This window comes from Colletotrichum abscissum (assembly GCF_030869225.1).
Source record: "Colletotrichum abscissum strain IMI 504890 chromosome Unknown Scaffold_9.1, whole genome shotgun sequence".
NCBI classification, from domain to species: Eukaryota; Fungi; Ascomycota; class Sordariomycetes; order Glomerellales; family Glomerellaceae; genus Colletotrichum; species Colletotrichum abscissum.
Window position 1 is genome coordinate 592,785 of NW_026850536.1, and position 21,813 is coordinate 614,597.

Sequence of the window (21,813 nt, forward strand, 5' to 3'; positions counted from 1 at the left end):
TAAGAGCCCGTGAGGGTGGAAAAACAAATGACAAAGGTGGATGATGACGGTGTGTGAGGTTGAGCGGGTTGCGTTGCGACTGCGCTGGCGATTTCTCAAACTCAGCGAGGGGGGACTTGGGGAGGAAGGGGGGGTGGGCAGTCGGAGAAGGAGGCTGTGAGGAAGAGACGGACGGGGGTGGAGGGATCTACAAGTTGGCGTGTCGACGTCAGCGCATGAACTTGTAACTCTCTTAGTTCAATGTGTCGGGGCAATTGGGGGCCCTGCCTGGGAAGTCTGCACTATGCAAACACAAGAGTCATGTATGCAGCCCCAGACACCCCGTTGACAAATGCATTCTCTTTTCCTGTTCAGGTGGCTCTTTGTCCATCTTTACCTTGGTGTGTCGTACCTAAGGTGAGCTAAGTTTTGGGGGTTGTATGTGGTGCATATTGGGTACTCTGGAGCCGCAATGCGCTATGCGGGTGAGATGGGCTCTTCGGGTAGGATGCGTCTGCCTAGACACACTGCAACCCTGGATTTGAGAACACTGTATGAATATCATGGTTGGTATTCATTTCCTGCTCTACGTGGATGGCCACTGTGTTCTGATCTGTTTTGTCGCTGTTGAACTGGACTGTCTTGGGTTCGCAAATTCATATTCAGTATCAAATGGCAGGCGATGCGATGGGGTTCTAAGGGCAGGGGTTCACCATAACGGTCATCCAAAGAACGGGCAGAGAAGTCTATCGCATGTCATTTGTCGCCTGCGTCTGCATTCTGCGCTTCGGCCGGACTTCTCATAGAATTCTATAAGAGTTGGAAGTCCATCACCGTTAGCTGCAACACTTCACAATGCTACACCCCAGGCTATGCCCTTGTGGAGGTCGGAATACCTTAGCAATATCGATACACAACAGCAGCGAACGGGAACAACGGCAGGACCAATATAGATCAGGCGCATGTGGCTCGGCCAGCTGGGGCCTCACGCAAATCGTGGTTGGCCAGAGAGGGTTCCGTAGAGAAGCAGATCAATGTAAAGGAACAGCTAGGTTAGGCACCTAACCTTCATGGCAACTGCAGTGTGAGGTCAAGTTGAGGTAAGCCAGCAAAGCCAGTTCCAGGCATTGGACGGTCCCACGACATGGTGCAACGGAACAATAGTAGTGCATTACGAGATGACCTGAAGGAGCTTGAGCAGGTCACTCGACCGTGGCGCAGGGCAAGCCCGGTGTTAACACGAGGCCAAACAGTCAAACCAAGTCCAGTTCCAGTCCAGTGTTGGAGGTGTGAGAGCGGACGGAAGATGCGCTACGTTTCTTCAGCCGCTTTAGCCAATCGAAATCCTCCCCAGAAGTCCAGTCGAGGGCCGCGGACATGGGGGAGCAGCTGGGAATGGAGGGGGGGAACTTGGAAGCGGAGGGACGGAGTTACGGCCGCTCAAGCCACCCGAGCACCCCGAGCCACACTCTCGCCAGCAAAGCGCCTGGTCAACCCGTCACACCAATGTGCCTGAGTGTAAAAGTCTTGGCGGCTGTTGACTGTTCCCCCTCAATCGTGGCGGCAGCCGGGTGGTGGCAGGAGGTACGTACTACGGCCCTGGTGCTTTGCTTCAGCTTGCGTGCTTCCATGCCGAACAGCGGATTCTCGATTGGGAGTGCTCTTGGTGCGAAGGGTGGGGTGTATATTCCCGACAGTAACACTTGCGGGATCGAACATTCTCCAATTGCTTAACAATTTTCACTTGTTCACGTCTTCAATCTACACTCACCACCACGCATCGTATCTTAATTCCAGCCTGTCTCACACGCGTAGCCACGACAACATTTTCCCTTCCGCGCACCGTATAGTCATTTTTCAAAGGCTCTACCACCTTCCATCGCCGAGCTCGAAGCTCCTACAGGGAAACATAAGACGACGCGCCGCACAGAAGCTAGACGAACCCCTCCCACAACCACCTCACGTACATAACAACATCCACCATGGCTACCGATGCCCGGCCACTGAAGGGCATCCTCAAAAAGGCAGCAGCCGGAGCCACCGCCTCCGGCAGCGGCGCCGCCAACGCCGTCCTCAATCCCCGAAAACAAGACCCCCGCGAAATCGCCCTCCAGCACGCCCGCATCATTCAGCAGCGCAAGGACCTAGAGCTCCAGATCCTCGAGAGCCTGGCCGAACTCTCCGAGTACCCCACCGAGCGCGGCAGCAGAACCTTCTCCGCCGCCAACCCTTCCCCACGCGACGTCGCCGACTTCAAGGCCGGCATCCGCCTCTTCCAGCCCTCCGACTACGACGACCTCATCGAGGAGCGCAACGTCAACGGCTTGTGCGGGTACACCCTCTGCGCGCAGCCGAAGCCGATGGCCTCCAAAGGTGGCGAGTGGAGGCTCATCAACTTTGGCAAGGCAGACTTTGATATCGTCAATCGCAAGGAGTCGGAGAAGTGGTGCTCCAAGGACTGCCAGCGCAGGGCCATGTATATCAAGGTGCAGCTGAACGAGTCGGCTGCGTGGGAGCGGGCGGGGTTGCCGGATATTGAGATTGAGCTGTATGGAGAGGAGAAGGCGAGGCAGGATGACCCTGCATCGCAGGCTTCGCGCGACCTCGCAAGTTTGAAGCTGGAGGAGGGCAGGAGGGCGGCCGAGGAGTCTACCACATTGGCCTTGGAGAGAGGAGAGACACGGGAGACGGGACAGCCTGGTAATACTTTCACTCTTGCCATTAGGGAGAGGGAGGTCAAGCCACCAACAGAGCATGGCGTGTTTGGAGATCCAGACGACTCCCATTTATTTGTTGAGGGACACAGACCGGGAGCTGGCAAGGCGCAGGCCATTGCTGAGGCTTCCCAATTTGAGGCACAACGTGACCAAGAAATGTCATAGTGTAATTCTACGGGCGGGAGGATACCAGAGATGATTGAAGCGTGGAGGAGGAGCTCATTTAGGCGTCGCAATGATCGGTCGCTCTATATAGATAGATTTGATACCCAAAGGCACACCGATTCGAAAGTTTAATCACTATATGCACAGCAGGCCTAGTTTCAGAAACCAGCTGCATTTCAACGGGAGGCTCAGTTGAGCTACAAGGTCAGAGGGACAGCATCACGGTACGCAAGAGAGGGATAGAAGATTGGCAGTCAAGCGTCATCTCCGGAATTACCCTAGAGAATCGGCGACACCTTGAGTGGGAAAACAGAACTTTTCTTTGTGGAAGTTCCTAGTGTGAACTCACTACCGTCCGTAAGACGCCTGTAGCAATGTGTATCATCATATGCCGTTTGCCGTAAAAGTCCGTTAAAAACCACCCAATTTTCCTTATCCACAATCGACCACGACTGAAATTTAGTCGCGGCGAGGGGGGCGGCCACCGAAGCGGCCTCCGCGCTCCTGGACCTGGGTCTGGCCGACGGGAGTGACGTTGACGGGGATAGCGTCGAACTGCGGGGCACGATAGTCAGTATTGGGGGACATCATTTCGAATCAAAGTAGAGGTAAAGACGTACGCCGAGGTGCTTGAGAAGGTCCTTGGTCTCGACATCGACCTCGAGCTGGCCGCTCTCGGTGTTCTGGGTGAAGTCGAGGGCGGAGACCTCGGGGACGAACTGATCCTTGCGCTCACGCTCCTCCTCCTGAAGCTTGAAGGAGATACCGCGGACGGGACCACGCTGGATACGCTTCATCAAGTGGGTGGTGTAGCCAGCAATCTGTAATTTCACTCCAGTCAGCAATTTTGCCCTCTCAACCTTTCCGTATCCCCAACACCGATGTTTGGAAGCGGTCTCGCGGGGACCTTCGTTCGTCCAACTCGTATGTTGCGTCTGGGTGGCTATCTTTTGCTGACCTTGTTGCGGAGGCGCTTGGAGGCGATGATGGCGATCTCATCGCAGATGCGCTTGTTGGTCTCGAAGTCCAGGGTGAGTCTGGGGTAGTACCGCTCAATGATGACCTTGGCGGACTTCTTGACGGTCTTGGTGCGAACGCGACCCATTTTGGCGGTACTGACTCAACGGAAGGGGGGTATTTGGCTGGGTGGAGGGAGTTGGTCGGTTAGTGAGGCTGGTCGGTCGAGATGTTCATGATAAGTTTCGCCGGGCAGATGCAATTTTGATATCTTTACACGAAATTTAGGGCCGTGGTGTGGGGTGCGGGACTTTCAGTGCACAGGCCATGGGGGCATGCATATGTAATCACACGTGACCTCGTGGATGGCTGGGACGAGACAGGAATCAGTGCCCCACTCGGATCCGGATCGGGTTCATTCCTTGGTACGGAGCCGATATAACACGAGGCTCTCGTCTTCACTGCTGGCTCCTTCCAAGGATGCACAATTGCGTCGAATTGGAAGAGTTGCGCTCCCATTCTCGGATTAGCATAATTTGACAGTTGAAGATATTTTCTGGCCTCTATTCCCGCCGACGGCCAGGTACAAGTAGGTATTGCAACAAGCTGAAGTACCTCATCTTGGCTAGATTAGTAGTACGATTGCTCCTTAACGATCATAGACTGTCAAGAAAGTGTCGAAATTTGCGTTGTATTCTTCTTATTTTACAATACCATACATAGTACACTCGGCACACATGCGAACGCCATACAAAGATGATTTCTTCATAGTGTGACTCAACTCCATGCTCTACTATCCTAGGCTCATTCGCGCCTAGTCTTATGACTAGAAGCGCTTCCAACGCTATCTTCACCACCCTCAAGAGTCAAGACCGTAGCTCTTCGAGCTGCCCACCGCGCTGGTTCCCGGTCTTTGGTTGTTGGTGTGCACATTTCGGATGAATCTGCGGGCCGGTGCGGGTGCTTCTACCTCGGTCTTGTCGTTGTAGATCTTGGCCTTTCCAACCAACTCCTTCAGAATGAGCTGGGCCTCTTCATTAGCCTCGCCAACGGTGATTTGGACACAACCGTCTGAGTCAATGCGAGCCGACGTAGGCGAAACGTAGGCCTTGGCGCCTCCCTTGATATCGGGGTCGAAAGTGACAACACCAGCCACCTTGTTGTTGCGTCCAACGAAGGCTCTGTGGTTGAAAGCTGTATCGCCCTGGGGAACATCCGTGATGAAACCGCCGACGCCCAGCTTGGCGCTGTTGGCTCCTGATCTCGGGGCGACGATACGAGCCAGGACGGGGGTATGTTGCGCCTGGGGGCCGTATACTGGGTGGTTCTCGGCGAAGTTGGATGTGCGGAGGTATGAGATACCGCCAGAGGGGTGAGAAGCGGGCGGGCCATGCTCAGCGTACAAGCTGGGGCGCTTGGTCTTCTCCGTCGACTTGCTGAAGTCGGTCAACGAGCTGGGCGGGTTCAGGGGAGCAAGGTCCAAGAATTCGCCGACAAGTGAGTACAAGGTGATGCGGTCGTTGCGCAACTTGCGAATGTACTCTGTGAGTTGCTCTTCCGTTACGTCGCCTGCGCGAAGAGCTGCGGGAGCATTCTCTCCAGCCTCCAGGGATTTCTGACGCTGCTTGCTCGTTTCATCGGATGCAATACGCTTCCGCAGGAAGTTGCGGAATGATGCTCGCTTGTTGCGGACAGCCTTGCGCAGGTATGCGTTGAATTCGCCCTCAGTGAGGCCAGCCAACCAGGGGCCCTGGAACTTCCACCTCTTCTCCTCGTTTTCGCCGTTACGCTTGACAGTAGTGAAGTCACCATCGTCTTCGAATACAGATTTCGCTCCAATGTGGATACCACCGAGACGCGACCGGTTGGTGCCAGGTAGTGTGACGGGCAGGTTGAGCTCGTGGAACTTCTGAAGAGACAAGGTGTGGTCCGCGGCGGAGGTGTAATCGGTGACGTTTTCGAAGCAGTCAATGTCCTTGATGCGGACAACGGGGGTCGATGACTTGGTCGTGGATCGAAGAGGCAGGGAGCGCTTGAAGCCCCAGTCACCAAGGGCCCTCGAGGATTCGGTAGTGGTGATGGATTGGTGCGTGGGATAAGGCGCGGTCGCCGTCGGGGATGCGTATCGAGCGATGGCGGCTGCTTGACCTCCGGGTTGAGGGAGCGGCTTGGGCACAGAGAACATCCGAGATGATCTCAGCAGCGCCCCTCCGGGCGACATTCGGGCAGACATGGCGGCTGGCGAAGCTCTCTACTGAGCTTGGTCGTCGTCAGTCGTATGTATCGCGGAACTGGTGACGAGCGTGCATCGTTGCGTGAGAAATTTCAATTGGAGTGCGGAAGAAGCCGGCGTACCTGATTGGGTGAGAGCTACCCCTGTCGTTTCTCCTGCTTCTCTCCACTGTCACCCGAAATGTCCATGTATGGTGCACAGTCTAAACCAATTAAGGGATAAGAGACACTGGGCCTTCAGTCTCAGAGGCTTCAAGTGGTAGAGACTGCGAGGGAACTTTGCGAAGTTGGATATTCCGACAATTTGCAAATTTCGAACTAGATAAAAGCCTTCGAACAGTATTTTCAGGCCTTAGCGAGGCACACAGAAGCTACCTCGGTATTTTATGGCTTAAGGTCAGGTACATAGGATGGGGTTTGAAATCTAGAGGGACATTCGGCAGGAAGGACACTCAACGGCCCCACCAACGCCGATGGGAAAGCGCATCGTCTAGCGGTTCGAATTTGGAGAATTGCATTTTGCCAACCCGCACTCAGCCCTTTCCTCCTTCCTGCCACATCGCAGCCAGCAGCCTGTGGACTGCGCGATCGCTCATGTGGATAGCGAAAAGGATGGCGTCAACCAATGTCGGGTCCTCGCCCGCTCTCACCTTCGAGCTCGTCGCTCGCTGTTCAGTAAGCATCCCCCGCCTCCGTACTTTGACTCACAATCTTCATGTGATTCCTAGTTCGCATGTTAACGGTTTAGGCTAGACAACGAGAGCCCGCGCATCCATCCTGACGCTTCCTCACGGCCAGGTCCAGCTTCCGATATTCATGCCTGTCGCGACACAAGCTTCGCTCAAAGGCTTGACTCCCGAGCAGCTTGAAGAGACGGGCTGCCGCCTGTGCCTGAACAACACTTATCATCTCGGCCTGAAGCCCGGCCAAGACGTACTGGACAAGATCGGCGGCGCGCACAAGCTCCAAGGATGGAAACACAATCTTTTGACGGATAGTGGAGGGTACATATACCTTCTTGACTGGATTGCGAAGGTCTTCACCAGTTACTGACTAAGTCTATAGCTTCCAAATGGTCAGTCTCCTCAAGTTGGCGAAAATCACCGAGGAGGGTGTGCGCTTCCTCAGCCCCCACGATGGTTCGCCCATGCTTTTGACTCCAGAGCACTCCATGTCTCTGCAAAATTCGATTGGAAGCGACATCATGATGCAGCTCGACGACGTACTTGTCACGACATCACCCGACGCAGCCCGTATGCGCGAGGCCATGGAGCGAAGTGTAAGATGGTTGGATCGGTGCATCGCAGCGCACAAGAACCCCAAGACCCAGAACCTCTTCTGCATCATCCAGGGCGGTCTCGATCTCGAAATGCGACGGGAGTGCACACGGGAGATGTTGGCGCGCGATACCCCAGGCATCGCCATTGGTGGTCTGAGTGGTGGCGAGGCCAAGACGGATTACTGCCGTGTTGTCGAGACGTGTACCGAGCTGCTGCCGGATCTCAAGCCTCGATATGTCATGGGTATCGGATACCCCGAGGATTTGGTTGTGAGCGTCGCCCTGGGAGCGGATATGTTCGACTGTGTCTGGCCGACGCGGACAGCCCGGTTTGGCAACGCAATCACGAAGCACGGCGTACTGAACATTCGCAACTGGCGATATGAGAACGACTACGGCCCTATTGAGGAAGGATGTGGCTGTATCTGTTGCCGGAAGGGCGAGGGTGGTCTAGGTGTGACTAGGGCCTTCATCAACCATAATGCGGGCAAGGAAACGGTCGCTGCTCACCTGCTGAGCATACACAACGTCTGGTATCAGCTGAACCTCATGAAAGATATCCGGCAAGCTGTTATCGAAGACAGGTACCCTGCCCTTATTAGGCAGTTCTTCGGCGATCTTTACGACTATGACAAGTCAAAGTATCCAGAGTGGGCTGTTGAGTCTCTGAAGAGAGTAGGAGTCGATTTAATAAACGAGTAAACTCACGGCTGTCGTCAAGACTATTTCACGTTGAAGATGATTGAGACACTGGTGAAATTGTTTATTGATCACTGATACCGACTAAGCCCCCGAGACCAGTGCCTGCCCATGCTATTGAGCTGTAAGTCTTCCCTTGGTTGGGCCCCTCACATTAAAAGTCAATAAGGCAAGACGGCGTGTCCGAAACCATGCAGTTGAAAACGCCCATCGCTGATAATGATTCTTTGGCGTTGACTATAAGTTCAACCTGCAGCTACTTTGCCAAATGTCCGGTCGAGCTTACTGGCTGGACTTTCCCTCTGCCCAGAGCTTCTTGTGCGGCATTGACCATCCTCTTCTGCTCCTATATCTGGACGCCAAGACTCTTTCCTCCTAGCGGCTGCCGTATCGTTGCCCCAAGTGATTTTCGACCCTAACCCAAGGTTGTCCTGTTTCGCGGTTCCCACAATCATTCGGTTGCGAACTTCGGCTTCGAAGGCCAGTCGGTCCTTAATGTTCATCCGGGGGGGGGGGGGGGGGGTGTCTTGGAGTCTGTCGTGGATTCGGCTCAGACCGTCTGCGACTTTGAAAATCTAGGTGGTGTTCGGTCGGTGTAGGTACTCCACATCTTGCTCTGTGAGGACTTCAATCTACTTGGCGAGTTTGCCATGAACTTCCCCATTGTGTCCGAGCAAACGGAGTGAGCTCTGGCTCCATTCGAGATCCTCCTTAAGAGTGTCATCTTGTCGAGCAGACTGGCACCCTTTCCGCTTGAGTAAACCTCTTTAGCTTACGTTGAGCTCTCCGTCCGTTGGCTAATAGTGGTATCTCTTCTTCGCAGACGAGGTGTATTCTGGGACGAATGCCTAGAAGACGCTACGGTGCCTTGACTAACGGTGGCATCTTGTCTGAGCAGACTGGGCGGTTCGAAGCTTCCTTGGCCGAGAGTGGCATCTTGTCTCGGTAGACTGGGTGGTGCGAATCTCTCCTGGCCAACAGTGGCATCTTGTCTTCGCAGAAGAGGTGGGCCCTCGCCTTCGTGTCGCCGAAGACCGTCGCATCGAACCACCGTCACTACCACGGTGTGAGTAGATATCCTAGGTGGCAGTCGCTCGCGGGTATACGAGACGATGGCGTCAAAGACGCAGCCCATGAGCACCTTCAGGCGGCCAGCTTCTACACAGGCCTCGACCTGCCGCTCACTGAAAGCCAGTGTATCCTAGTGCGAAGGTAAATCAGCATCACTTCACTAATTACGAGTAAAAGGGGGTTGAAACCAAGAATGTGGTGAAGTACGTACATGTACGGGCTGGTGGGTCAGCCTGTCAAGGTCCTCAAAGCCAAGGATGAGGCGCCGGAATCTCCCTACAATCTCGAGAGTCTCCTCGAGACTTAAGGTATGCATGCTGTCGTTGGGTTCAGAATCCATCTCCAGGGGGGCCGGTCGAAGTGCGCGGGTGATTCGCGTCATCGCTTCATCAAAGCCCGTCCTTGTGCCGTCTTGCTCCCGAAGGATGTTCTCATAAATATCCCCGAGCATGCAGTCTAACACAGCCATGGTATAGGGCCGCAAAATCTGCTCTACTTCGTCCACAGTGGAGGTCAAAACCCTGAGTTCCTCTGGCGTCCTGAGACCGTCGTTTCTCTTAAACTCTTGGACCCTTGCCGCTAGCAACTTGGAGCGGTCTGCGAGCTGAAGCACATGGTCGAGTGGGAGGATTTCCCCGACCGGTATGTCCTGTATTGATTGAGACATTCTGTGTGTTGTATGTTCTTTCATTGTATTTCGGGTCCGAAGTCTCTCACGTCTTGAGAAGGTTTCGTCTCTTGGTAGTCGTCTTTATCTCTGTATGGAGGGGCTATCGTATTGAAGGAAAGAAATCTGATACCAATATATAGTGCTTTTCGTAAATGATTCGAAAGGCGGGCTCATTCAGTCATGCGGTTTCCCTCTATTATAGAAACCTCATTCACCCAACGGAGACACCCTTCCCAGGTGGCCTTAAACCTTAATATGCTATAGGAGTGAATCACTCGGCGTCCAGAATTTGTGGCAGCTGCATTGAAAAGGGTGGGAAACAAGCATTTGTGGCCTGACCGAGCTGTCTCCTTTCTCCTCTTCCTGTGGCCACCAACTGCTGCAGCCACAACATTTTGCGGCTCGGTGGCTGAAGCAGGTAGCAGGTAGCATGGTACGTGGCGGTCAACGCGGAAGAAGCCTAAGAGGTGGCAGAAATATCAACGTCAAGGGCTGCGAGCAGGTGACTGAATATATAATCAGACACGAAGAAACGCCTCTGAGTCGTTCATCTGATAAAGGGGCAAGCGAGGCAGAATCTACAGAGTGGATTGAAATGAGCAAACATTAGCACAATAATTGAGTTTGCATAGAGGGGATACGCCAGGAATACTGACAATCACACCAAACAGATGTTTTAGCGTCCCTTGCCCTGTCATCTCGGTTCCGACCAACTGGATCCTCATATGTGGCTCCGATAATGTACTCCGTAGAAACGGGCAATTCAATCGTTGATGAACCTCCGTCCGACGGTGTCAGGGTTGGGTGTTACAGATCTCAAGACTCAACAACCTGTCAATAAGGTATATTATTTGTCGCCGTTATGGTGCCTGCTCACAAATGACCCCTCCATACGTCCCAGACGCGCAGAAAGACCCTCCAGGTTGGTGGACGCCTGTTTCCGCTGATCAATCTATGGTTACGGAAGGTGGTACCCACCTTACCTTGGCTGTGGTCATGGAACGAGGCGCACCACCTCCGTATTCTACCCAGGTACCTCGCCTGGCAGAAAGGAGGCGGTAGTGGCGTTCTGCTCCTTCCTTCTCATCGAAAGAGGCAGGCGTACCTTCCACACGTGCCATGAGAAGCCTTGATACACCCCCTCAAACCCATTCCTGTCACCAGCCAGCAGGCGCCCGTCTAGGTCGACGGGTCAGGTCAAACTGGCTGGGTGGTGGAGTGGTTAATGGTCAACGATCAAATCGCCAACCAGCCTACTCGACGACAGGCTAAGCGCATACGAGTACCCAGTTCGAATCCCAGCATGAGCACCAAGAGATGTAGCCCCCAGTTCAGTACCGGGGGGGTGAACTCTTTTGTCAGTCTGAATGACTTTTTGGTATTTATATAACCAGTCCTAAGGTAGGCTTGAAATGACTGATACAACCTTTCCTTTGGGTGGCTTATCTTTTGGCCCCTTCTAATGCCATGTTCTGGTCAAAACCGATACCATCTACCTCTCTGTAGTGATGACATGACTGATTTTCGGGTCTTCTCGGCAGATGGTCGTGTATTTTATTATAATAAAGGTGCTCAGAAAAGCATCGGGTATGTCGAATTGTGTTGATGCATTTGGAAGCCCGTTGAAGAATATTAAGCTCCTGGAGAAAAAGGCGTTGGTTAGATGTAAGTGGACGTTTGACTGCGGACGTTGCATTGCACGAGGGAGTGACGATCGTGCCCCCACATGGTATTGTCTGAACCCCACTTGAATCGGTAGCGCCTGCGCTTCTCTCAGCCCAAGCGGGATCAGGCGAAATGCCCCGCGCATCCCCTATTTGTTGATCCCCACGTGATCGCAATTATGCACCTTATGACGCGTGTTGTGTACACAGAACAGACGCGACGGACAAGTGACAACTGTGACGATGTGCTGGCGGGCGGTCAACTAATACGTAAAGTCCCCTACCCACCACCTCCCCTGCAGCCAGCTGCAAGTTGTCAGAAGCAGCTACACACCGCACTTATCCAAAACTTCACTTTCGGGACATTTTCTTTCGCTACCGGTTTCTCACTTTATTGTTTTCCCCAACCTTTTCTCTCATCCGAGATACCACGCAAGATTTCATGGGTCTTGCGCCTCTGCCATGGCCTCTCCATTCGAAAGAGCGCCATCGCGGCGCCCATCACTGCTGAATACATCCTCTCATGATGGGGACAAGGAGCTCGCGCATTCGCTCAAGCAGCTCTCCCTTTCGACATCATCCGCCAGCAACTCACCCCGGGCTTCGAGCGCTCTGTCTCCCATGAGACCGGCCGTAAATCGAACATCTCCGGCACCGAGTCCGCGAGCCCCGTCTCGAAGTCCCTCCTTTGCGAGAGAGCTCTCCCGCTCCCGATCTTCGACGCCGACGCTGCAGCGATCTTCAACGCCAACACTTCAGCGCAAGACCTCCACCAGTTCCTTGCACTCTGTGAGTGGCTCTTCGAGCCGAACCCCTAGCCGAGCGCCTTCGAGGCGAACTAGCATGGTGCATGCCTCTTCTCCTGTCGCCAAATCCCCTTTGCGCCCGAGCCCCCCTGAGTATATCAAGCCTGCGCCCACAGCGAATACGGTCGCCCGCGATTACTTCAAGACCGAATTGGAGGTTCACCACTCGCCAACTTCGACTCGAGCAACGGAAACCCTCGTCATTCTCCACGATGCCTGCTACGGCCACCGTTTCTCTCGACCCAAGACGTCCAAGGGCGCTCTCAGCACCATCGTTGAGCGGCCTGAGAGAATCAAGGCCGGCGTGTTGGGGGTTGCCATGGCCTACGTGCGGCTCGGGGAACGGCACTGCGATGGCGCATATGCGCTCCATCCAAGTCTGGATCCCTCTACCATCCCGACGATTCCGTTTCGCATCTACAAGACCGAACGGAGACTGCCCCTGACATCGGCAGCTGTCACCAACGTCCACGGCACCAAGTGGATGGAGGAGCTCAAGATGATGTGCGAAGGAGCAGAGATAAAGTTGGCGACTGGTGGGAAGGAGCTTCAGAGGCCAGAATTAAACAGAGGTTCAGACGGACCGCCTGCGAAATTTCACGAGGGTGACCTCTATCTTTGCTCCGAATCGCTGGAGGCTTTTGAGGGCGCGCTGGGTGCCGTTTGCGAGGCCGTAGACCGCGTTTTCACATCAGGTCCTCGACGAGCCTTTGTCGCTGTACGCCCACCGGGACATCATTGCTCAGCTTCTTTCCCGTCAGGATTTTGCTGGGTTAATAACGTCCATGTCGGTATTATGCATGGCATTCTGAACCATGGCCTTACCCATGCGGCTATCATCGATTTCGATCTTCACCACGGAGATGGCTCCCAAGCCATCACTTGGGCGCATAACTCACGGGGAGTGAATGCGGCCAAGAACACGGCAGCGTGGAAAAAGGCGTCCATCGGCTACTTTAGTCTTCACGACATCAACTCGTACCCCTGTGAGTGGGGTGATGAGGAGAAGGTCAAGAATGCCAGTCTGTGTATTGACAATGCCCACGGCCAAAACATCTACAACGTCCACCTGGAATCATATGGTTCAGAGAAGGAGTTCTGGGAGCTATACGAGACCAGGTACTCAGTAATCCTGGAGAAGACGCGCAAGTATCTGAAAAACCAAGCGGCTCGCCTTCGCGCTTTGAATCTGCCTCCCAAGGCGGCAATCTTCTTCTCGGCCGGATTCGATGCCAGTGAGTGGGAGACCAAGGGTATGCAACGTCATAATGTGAACGTTCCTACCGAGTTTTACGCTCGTATTGCTCAAGATGTTGTGAAGCTTGCCGCAGAGGAAGGATTGGGAGTTGACGGGCGCGTAATCAGCGTGCTCGAGGGCGGCTACAGCGACAGAGCTCTTTACTCTGGTATTTTCAGCCATCTGAGCGGACTCTCAGGAAATCAGACCCCGAAAGAGCCCACTCGGGGTCGCTCTTCACTCGGCGACGAAATGGCAGGGCAGATCGCTGCAGCCATTACTGGCGAACCATCTCTACATCCTTACAAACCGTCATGGTGGTCGAGCTCCGAACTCGACGAGCTAGAAGTTGCGATGGGCAACAGACCAGCCAGTCCCAAGATGATACGGCACTCAACTCCGCCGACATACTCAACTCCCACACAGGCGTCGATTGGTAAGTCCATAGATCCGGCAAGGATGAGACGAATGGCGTCCGGCTTGTCGAATGGAATGCCATATTCGCGACCAGCAACACCACCTCCCCCCGATGTGCCATGGACCATAGCAGCCCATGAGCTGAGCAGGCTACTCATTCCGTCGGATCGCCAAGTCGATAGCTGCAAACCTGAAGACCTAAATGCGGAGGCTACAAGGGCTCGGAGAGACCGGCAGTCAATTCTGAACCCTGATCTTGTGCCGCCGGCACCTGCTCCCGCGCCCGCTCCTAAGCCAGCAAGCAGGCCTACCTCGCGAATGTCTCTGAGAGAGCGGAAGCCAGCGAAGCCTGGCTTATACGTTGATGCAGACGAAGATGATGACAAGCAGTCCAAGAATCGGCGAAGAACGGTCGCGGGCCCTGCTGCGCTGTCATCTGAGAAGGTTTGTCACTCCTCGTAGTATCGCAAATAGACTCAAACTGACGACGACACTAGGCAACGGCCCGAGGCATACCCTCTGACACAAATGGAGCAGCCAAGCGACCTGGTCGACGCCTTAGTGGTGTGTCTACTGTGGCTTCGAATGCTCCTAACACAGAGTTCGAGAGCAACGGAGTTTCAGCTCAGCGTCCCGACACTTCTATGAGTGTGCGACCAGACACTGCGATGAGTGTCAGAACTCAGAGTGCTACGTCTTTGAATGTTAAGAAGACAAGAGCTCCAGCAGTCAAGAAGGAAGCCCCCAAAACCACCAGGATTGTGAAGAAGCCTGCCGCAATGGCGAAACCCTCTCCTCCTCAGCAGGCTGGACCATCTCAGCCGCCTCAAGGAAAGCCGAGCCCAGCTGCTGCATCGGAGGACGATATGGACAAGTTGACTGCCGGTATGAAGAAGGTCAAGATCAACTTAATCACAAAAACACAGAAAGAAGAGCGTGCCAAGGCAGCACAAGCAGCTCAAGCCGCTCAAGCCAAAGCTGCCACACCCCCCACAGCCGAGGAAGCAAAGACGGATTTCCCGTTTGAAGCACAGACGGCTTACTCGCCGGTGGCACCTCCGATCGTCACACCTCCGCAAGACGAGGCTTTCGCTACACCGCCAACGCAGCCTCCGGTTTTTGAAGCCCCGTCACCGTCCGCCGTTCCAGAAGGCCGGCCTGAAGTCTCAACTCCAGTGACGGAGCAAATGCCTCTCGTCGCCACCCCTGATCCTCGTTCAGTAGAGCTCCCCGCCAGCTCACCCGCCGCGATGTCGCCAACCGTAGCAACACCCTCATCGGATGTTTTCATCAACTACCAACCGGAGGGTCCTCCACCTGTGTCCGTAACGCCGTCAGAACCCCTGAAGTGGATGCCGCCCAACACCAACACGCCCGTCAAAGCCTCGCCGTCTAAGCCATCGCCAGCCAAGCTGTCTTCAGCCAAACCGTCGCCCATGAAAAAGTCTCCGGTAAAGATGATGCGTGCCGATCTTCCAGTCTTCACCTCCACATCTGCGATCCCCTTTGCGCCGCCGGGAATGAGCGCCCCGTCTGAGGTCGAGCAAGAGCCGGCAATTAAGGCCGATCCGGAGGAGCCGGCAAAGTCGGTTTGGGATATCCCGGAAACTCCGCAGAGGCAGTAGTGCGCTGTGCCACAGACCGAGAGGTTTGGGGTGGAAGCACTGACACAGATTTGGGCCGTCACAGTCTTTGAAAAGTCATTTGTTTATTTTGTCTCCTTTGCCCAACGCTTTTCTCCAAGTATAGAACTTTGTTTTCTGCGAATCCGGCTTTTGGAGCCGTGTACTTGGAGTTCGCCGTCTTGATACCCTCTCGTCCGAGTTATTCTCTTTCTTCTTGATCCTCTGATTCCTCTATAAATACTATAACTCTCTTTTCTTGTACTGATCATGTACTTCGATGCTGCCATTGAAGCCATTGGAGACGTTGTCAACGTAGAGCCATGATTGGCCGAAATGCCTATAAATGTGACATGGAACCAAGATCCCATGTAACCTCGTGGACGTCCGCGGACGCGGCCAAAAGCCTTGGCATACAGAGACTTGATTTACAAAGTAGCGGGATTATGCGCGTCAACGTGGACGGATCAACGTCAGCGATTTGCTGCGGCTACCCGCCGGGCCCCGAAATTTTTCTTTGGTGGGGAACCCATTACAGCGCATTGTTTACGCATCCCAGACTTAGTTGGCCGATTGACCAGGTTCTTATCTTGAGGTAATCGGAGATACTCGAGTCCTGTTACACATATTCGGCCGGGATATCGCATCTCATCTTCAGACATTTTGTAGATTCTGTATCTCACCGCTCACTCAATTTGTGAAGCGTGGCCCAGCTTAGTTGGAATTTTCTCTTACTGTCTCTCAAACTACGTCACCAGCCAGCCCTTTGCGAACTTAGCCAGCAACGGGGACCTGACTCATCTCGAGTTCGTCTCATCTCATCTCATCTTATTTTCTCTCACTTAGACCAACCGAATACACACACGCACAACTCATCGACTCACCATGGCGTTCACGATGCACTCCCACTCGGGGCAATTCTGCCCCGGCCACGCAAAGGACCAGCTCGAGGCCATCATCCAGCATGCCATCGGCATCGGGTACAAGACCATGGGTCTGACGGAACACATGCCCCGTCTAGAGATTGGAGACCTCTACCCTGAAGAGGTAAGAACTCACTTCAGTCTCATCACACACGCCCCGAACATAGCTCTCATGAGAAACTTAATGATCCTGACCAAAATCTTCACCAGCTCGAAGAAGGAGACCCCCAAACAGCCCTCTCCATCCTCGCCCCCCGCCACGAAGCCTACCTCGCCGAAGCCCAGCGCCTGCGCGAAAAGTACGCCCCGCAGATCGACCTCCTCATCGGCTTCGAGGGGGAGTGGTACCGCCCGGCCTACGGGCCGTTCATCAAGTCCCTCGCGTCCCACCCGGCGGTGGACTACTTCATCGGGTCGCTGCACCACGTCAACGCCATCCCCATCGACTACAGCCGGGACATGTACGTCGAGGCGATGAAGTCGGCCGGCGCCGACGAGGAGAGCATGTACGCGCGGTACTACGACCAGCAGCACGAGATGCTGACGGCGCTAGAGCCGCGCGTGGTGGGCCACTTTGACCTCGTGAGGCTCATGAGCGAGGATCCGGGGAGGGACGTGAGGCAGTGGAAGGGGGTGTGGGAGAAGATTGTGAGGAATCTGGAGGTCGTCAAGGGGTATGGGGGCTTGTTGGAGTGTAATAGCAGTGCGTTGAGGAAGGGTCTCGATGAGCCTTATCCGTGCCGACCTATTGCAGAGGTAAGTTCTTTTCCCCCTTCTCCCCTCCTGTGTTCTCGGTCCTTTCTCCAAAGCTCGAAAGACATTTTAGGTGGTGTAGCCATTGGTCTCTTGCGACTAACTCCGTACCACAGACATGGTTGGCGATGGGCGGCCGCTTCACATTCTCAGACGATAGCCACGGCATCGCACAGGTCGCGACGAATTACAAACGCAACGTGAAGTACCTCGAGAGCCTGGGCGTGAAGGAGGTCTTCACGTTTGAGCGGGGGCCGGTGGAGGGGGTCAATGGGGATGCTAAGGCCGTGTTGCGGGAAAAGGGCGTTGGGTTGGCGGCGTTTCGGGAGAACTTCACCTAGAGGAGATGAGGCGCAATAGAGTTGTAGACGAAGAAGAAGCAAGAGAAAAGAAAAGAGCTGGTGTAGAGGGTAGACGTAGAGGTGTGAGATAGATGAACGTCTGGCAAAAGGCCAAGAATATTCGGTTCCATTCTGTTGGTCATGGTGTAATTATTTTTAGCACCAACTGTCTCCCTGCGATCGATGTTCAAAGTCATTGAGCCATTGCTCATCAACATCCTTCCGGTGTATTAAATGCAGAAAGATATGAAACGCGTCAACTGAGGCGCCGGCGATAATTCATACTATGAAGAATTGAGTCCCAGAACTAGAACACAACTGGGTTCCACCTCATAACATAACACTCAACATCCTTCTTCAACAATTGTATGAAGTTGTCAGAAGGGATCGTGCTGTAACTAGAGCGTCCTGACCATTGTCTCCATCAAAAACCCTAATTTCTCCCACAAAACCCCAAAAACCGAGTTCCTGTGCAACATCACCAAAACACCACCACAACCAAAACAAAACTCACGATAGCTTCACAGAAGGCGCAAAAAGAGTGACCCCCACCCGATTTGAACGGATAACCTTTCGATCTGGAGTCGAACGCGCTACCGTTGCGCCAGAGGGCCGTGATGTCTGATTCCGGATCTCGAACTGGAGAGGCGGAGTTGACGATGCAGCCAGGAAATGGGTGTATGGATCGAAGCGGGGTGAAGTGGCGCCTGCAGAGTTGGAAAACGGAGTCTCTGAAAATGAAAGTGGGTCTTGTTTACTTCACAAAGGTCAAGTGTGCCACCTTCATGCAGGACAAGAAATGCAGAAACACACTTTCGGGTAAGACGCTGCGGAACGATTGGTGAGTCAAGACTCTCTGCATGATTCGAGTATTAAGCCCACTTGAGCAGACCTTGGGGCCTCAGTCTATAATTGCATATGGCAACTTCGACGTTTGGTCCAAACTAAGGTACAATAACTGAGACTTCGCAGGAGACAGCACTGTGCTTTTGGGACTTGACTTTGCTTGTCATCCGAAGCTACCAAGCTAGGTCAGGCAAATCACCAGTAGGCCTATCAAGAGCCTCTTGATCCAATTCAGGCGAATCAGACCTGGCTTTCGGCCAGCAGGCTTATCGACTTACACCGAAAATAGTGAAATCACATCTAGCTGTTGTCGATGCACCCAACTAGTCTCAGCCATTGCCGCTTTCGGTGCAAGTGTCTGTCACTTACTTTTCCAGCACATTTCCTTCTCCTGCCTGAAAGCTTGCCCGAACAGAAAACTACACGATCTTGAAGCCAGACTGTAGAGCAAACACGAGAGAGGAGTGGTCGGCCTTGGTATCTTCACGTCGGCTGGCGCCTCTTCGAGCGCTTTTTGTCAAATTATGCAAGATCCTTCGACTCATCCTTTGCATCGACAAGACCAATGAGAACTCACAGGTGCGCAACAAGATTTAGAATCCCACCTTTCTACTAGCGTTCCCAGAGACCCGGATCTCATCCGAGAAGAACTAAGACAGGGGGCTTGCGGGAAGCGCGTTTGCATTTTTTGACCGTGACATGGCATGCATCACTTGAGCCGGATGCGGCCAGCCTCAATGACCTCATTGGACTGACATGGTTGTAAGTCAGCCCTAAGGAAATAGCCTTGTGCTTTAACAGGAACAAGCTTTTAGCCCGTCAAGCCCGTCTGCATCTCTTATCCCAATAGGTGCTCCCGAACACAAGTGATTCAGAAGCGAGACGAGTAGTTGTTTCTACGAGACAAAGTTGTTCCATTTGCGGGGACCGCCTGATCGTACCTTGTCGATGAAGCCGGGGGTGATGCATCGGGACAAGAGGACCATGGCGAGGCGTCTTCAAGTACCTATACTACACTACAGGTAGCTCACTGGCACAGCTGGTAGATAAAGCAAGCTTTGCCTACCTTCTCACGATAGAGCTTGAGCAGCTTTCGTCTCCTCATATCTAACCTGTGTCCTGATAGCCTAGGAAGCAAAGTACACCATGCCCGTGATAAATCGCCAATTTCTTGGCGGCGTCCTCCTCTTGGCCGGCCTAGCCTCCGCCCAGGGACAAGAAGACGTCGACCCCTTTGCGCCCGTCTACACAAGCTGTCCCTCAGGCTTGGCAGTGCGGTCAGCTTCAGAGGTAACTTGAGGTTTTGCCCCCCATGAACTTTAAGCATAGCTATTGACTTTCTTCTGTAAGGGACTCTCGCGCTCGGAATCATCTTGGAGGGTAAGCCGCGGCGAAAAGGTCATCCCCGCGCTCAGCTCTTACCTCACATTGGCGAATATTTCTGGATTCGATGTCCAAGGCTACATTCAGCGTCTCAATACCTCCAACTATCCCGTCGTTGGTCTCTCCGTCTCCGGAGGAGGCACTCAGTCGGGTGTTGGAGGTCTTGGGATATGGCAGGCTTTTGATGCCCGCAACTCGGCTGCCGTTGCTGCTCGCACGGGTGGTTTGACGCAGGTTCTGTCATATATCACTGGTCTAAGTGGTGGAGGTGCCTTGACCGTGAGCACACTGTAAGTTCTGCCGACTGTTCTCTATCTGACTGCGTCTTCCCCTGTCCAACGAATGTAGAGTGCTTACATGTTACGCAGAGCTGCCAACGATTTCATATCCATAAGTGCTCTAAGAAAACAAATCAACTTCACTGTCGATTACACCCTGGGTCCGGACGGCAACATCACCACCTATCTGACAGATATCTTTGAAAATGTTGGCGCAAAGGCAGAGACAGGACTTCCTGTCTCCGTCGCCGACGCCTTTGGCCAGTTCTGGGCAACCTATCTCCCAGAGAACCGTACTTATGGCAACTACTCTGATCTTGCCCAATCAGGAACCGTCTTCTCTTCAGGCGAAGCCCCAATGCCCATCATAGCTCTCTCTGAGGTCATCCCCGGACAGTCACCCACAATCGGTGGCATCATGTGGCCTGGAAGGAACAACACCAACGGATTCAATCTGACTTCCTACGAAGTGACACCCTTTGAGTTCGGAAGTTGGCGAGGCGGAAGAATCCAGGCTTTCATGCCGACAATGTACCTTGGAACCTCCATGTCCAATGGCACGGCCCAGAACAGCAGTGAGTGCGTTCAGGGGTTCGACAAGTTCACCTTCATTCAGGGGTCTACAGCCGACGCTTTTGACGCGTGGTTCATCGACGACTGGTACGATACTCCAATATTTGCCAAGCGAGCGCTCAATACAGGCCCGCCAAACACCTCGGTCATCGTGCCTCCCCCTCAGTTCGAAGACGACGGGCGTGTGATCCTCGTCAACCAGACGGCCGAGTCCTTCAACCAGACATTCAACGAGTCTCTGTGGGCCACCTACCCGAACCCCTTTGAGAACTACAACCCCGCCATGCAAGGGATCGACGAGCTCCTCCTCGTTGACGGTAGCCTCGGCGGGGAGACGAACCCCATCCGGCCCCTCATCATCCCCGAGCGCCAGGTCGACCTGGTCATCGTCTACGAGGCCTCCTCAGACGCGCAGTACAATTGGGTCAACGGCACCAACCTCGTCAACACGGCTCAGTCGGCGGCCCAGGGCAACATTCCCTTCCCGCGCATCCCCGACGTCGCGACGCTGGTGACGCAGAACCTGACCAAGCAGCCCACCTTCTTCGGCTGCGACGCCGCCACGTCGCCGCCTACGCCGCTGGTGCTCTACCTGCCTAACTCGCCGTGGTCCGGCTACAGCAACTTTTCCTTCTTCAAGTCCTCCTTCACGGACAACGAGTTCGACCTCACCGTCGACAACGCCTTTAACCTCGCAACCTACGGCAACGGTTCGGTAGATGCAGCGTGGCCCGCCTGTCTCGCCTGCGCGACGATCCGCGGAAGTCTGATCAGGGCTGGTGTCGACCTGCCGGAGCAGTGTCAGGAGTGCTTCCGCCGCCATTGTTGGAACGGACAGGTTGCCAATCGTACCATCACGGCGGACGATCTCGATCCCAAGCTCAGACTCAATTCGAGCCTGTCATTTTCGGAGTGGAATCAGACATACTGGAGCAGTCAGAAGACCACGGGTGGTGCCGGCGGCGGAGGAAGTGGCGGGAACAGCGGCACCGGGACCGGAGGCAATGGCGGTGGTGGTGCCTCATCCACACCCTCGGCTTCGGCCACGGCGAGCCCCTCTGGTGCATCGAGTTCGGCCGAACTTGCACGAGTGGCGACTGCCGTGACTGTGGCTTCTCTTGTTGCTCTGATAGCATTGCTATAGGCTAGAATTATGGGGTATCATTTCTACAATTCTTTCTTACAGATAATAAGTCATTTC

The 21,813-nt window shown here is 54.1% G+C and overlaps 9 protein-coding genes across 9 annotated transcripts; 6 read left to right on the plus strand and 3 right to left on the minus strand.

Moving 5' to 3' along the window:
• Positions 1-1,961: 1,961 nt before the first annotated feature.
• Positions 1,962-2,861, plus strand: CABS01_04694 (Rtr1/RPAP2 family protein; the record flags this gene model as incomplete). Its single annotated transcript, XM_060538064.1, has 1 exon — positions 1,962-2,861. One exon carries the CDS (start codon positions 1,962-1,964, stop codon positions 2,859-2,861), a length of 900 nt encoding a protein of 299 aa, XP_060389726.1.
• Positions 2,862-3,320: 459 nt separating this feature from the next.
• CABS01_04695 (40S ribosomal protein S17) lies at positions 3,321-3,966 on the minus strand (the record flags this gene model as incomplete). Its single annotated transcript, XM_060538065.1, has 3 exons — positions 3,321-3,416; positions 3,482-3,682; positions 3,820-3,966. The coding sequence occupies 3 exons, from the start codon at positions 3,964-3,966 to the stop codon at positions 3,321-3,323; spliced, it is 444 nt and encodes a 147-aa protein (XP_060389727.1).
• Positions 3,967-4,677: 711 nt separating this feature from the next.
• On the minus strand, positions 4,678-6,051 carry CABS01_04696 (uncharacterized protein; the record flags this gene model as incomplete). The annotated part of the gene is made up of 1 exon (XM_060538066.1): positions 4,678-6,051. The coding sequence occupies one exon, from the start codon at positions 6,049-6,051 to the stop codon at positions 4,678-4,680; it is 1,374 nt and encodes a 457-aa protein (XP_060389728.1).
• Positions 6,052-6,662: 611 nt separating this feature from the next.
• CABS01_04697 (queuine tRNA-ribosyltransferase) lies at positions 6,663-8,031 on the plus strand (the record flags this gene model as incomplete). Its single annotated transcript, XM_060538067.1, has 3 exons — positions 6,663-6,725; positions 6,804-7,054; positions 7,116-8,031. 3 exons carry the CDS (start codon positions 6,663-6,665, stop codon positions 8,029-8,031), a joined length of 1,230 nt encoding a protein of 409 aa, XP_060389729.1.
• A 769-nt stretch (positions 8,032-8,800) lies between these two features.
• Positions 8,801-9,766, minus strand: CABS01_04698 (uncharacterized protein; the record flags this gene model as incomplete). The annotated part of the gene is made up of 2 exons (XM_060538068.1): positions 8,801-9,229; positions 9,311-9,766. The coding sequence occupies 2 exons, from the start codon at positions 9,764-9,766 to the stop codon at positions 8,801-8,803; spliced, it is 885 nt and encodes a 294-aa protein (XP_060389730.1).
• Positions 9,767-10,542: 776 nt separating this feature from the next.
• CABS01_04699 (uncharacterized protein) lies at positions 10,543-10,831 on the plus strand (the record flags this gene model as incomplete). The annotated part of the gene is made up of 2 exons (XM_060538069.1): positions 10,543-10,591; positions 10,647-10,831. The coding sequence occupies 2 exons, from the start codon at positions 10,543-10,545 to the stop codon at positions 10,829-10,831; spliced, it is 234 nt and encodes a 77-aa protein (XP_060389731.1).
• A 1,064-nt stretch (positions 10,832-11,895) lies between these two features.
• On the plus strand, positions 11,896-15,518 carry CABS01_04700 (histone deacetylase; the record flags this gene model as incomplete). Its single annotated transcript, XM_060538070.1, has 3 exons — positions 11,896-13,912; positions 13,988-14,337; positions 14,391-15,518. The coding sequence occupies 3 exons, from the start codon at positions 11,896-11,898 to the stop codon at positions 15,516-15,518; spliced, it is 3,495 nt and encodes a 1,164-aa protein (XP_060389732.1).
• Positions 15,519-16,400: 882 nt separating this feature from the next.
• CABS01_04701 (histidinol phosphate phosphatase HisJ family protein) lies at positions 16,401-17,532 on the plus strand (the record flags this gene model as incomplete). The annotated part of the gene is made up of 3 exons (XM_060538071.1): positions 16,401-16,562; positions 16,649-17,194; positions 17,308-17,532. The coding sequence occupies 3 exons, from the start codon at positions 16,401-16,403 to the stop codon at positions 17,530-17,532; spliced, it is 933 nt and encodes a 310-aa protein (XP_060389733.1).
• Positions 17,533-19,524: 1,992 nt separating this feature from the next.
• Positions 19,525-21,756, plus strand: CABS01_04702 (lysophosphoplipase A; the record flags this gene model as incomplete). The annotated part of the gene is made up of 3 exons (XM_060538072.1): positions 19,525-19,668; positions 19,729-20,051; positions 20,130-21,756. 3 exons carry the CDS (start codon positions 19,525-19,527, stop codon positions 21,754-21,756), a joined length of 2,094 nt encoding a protein of 697 aa, XP_060389734.1.
• Positions 21,757-21,813: the final 57 nt, after the last annotated feature.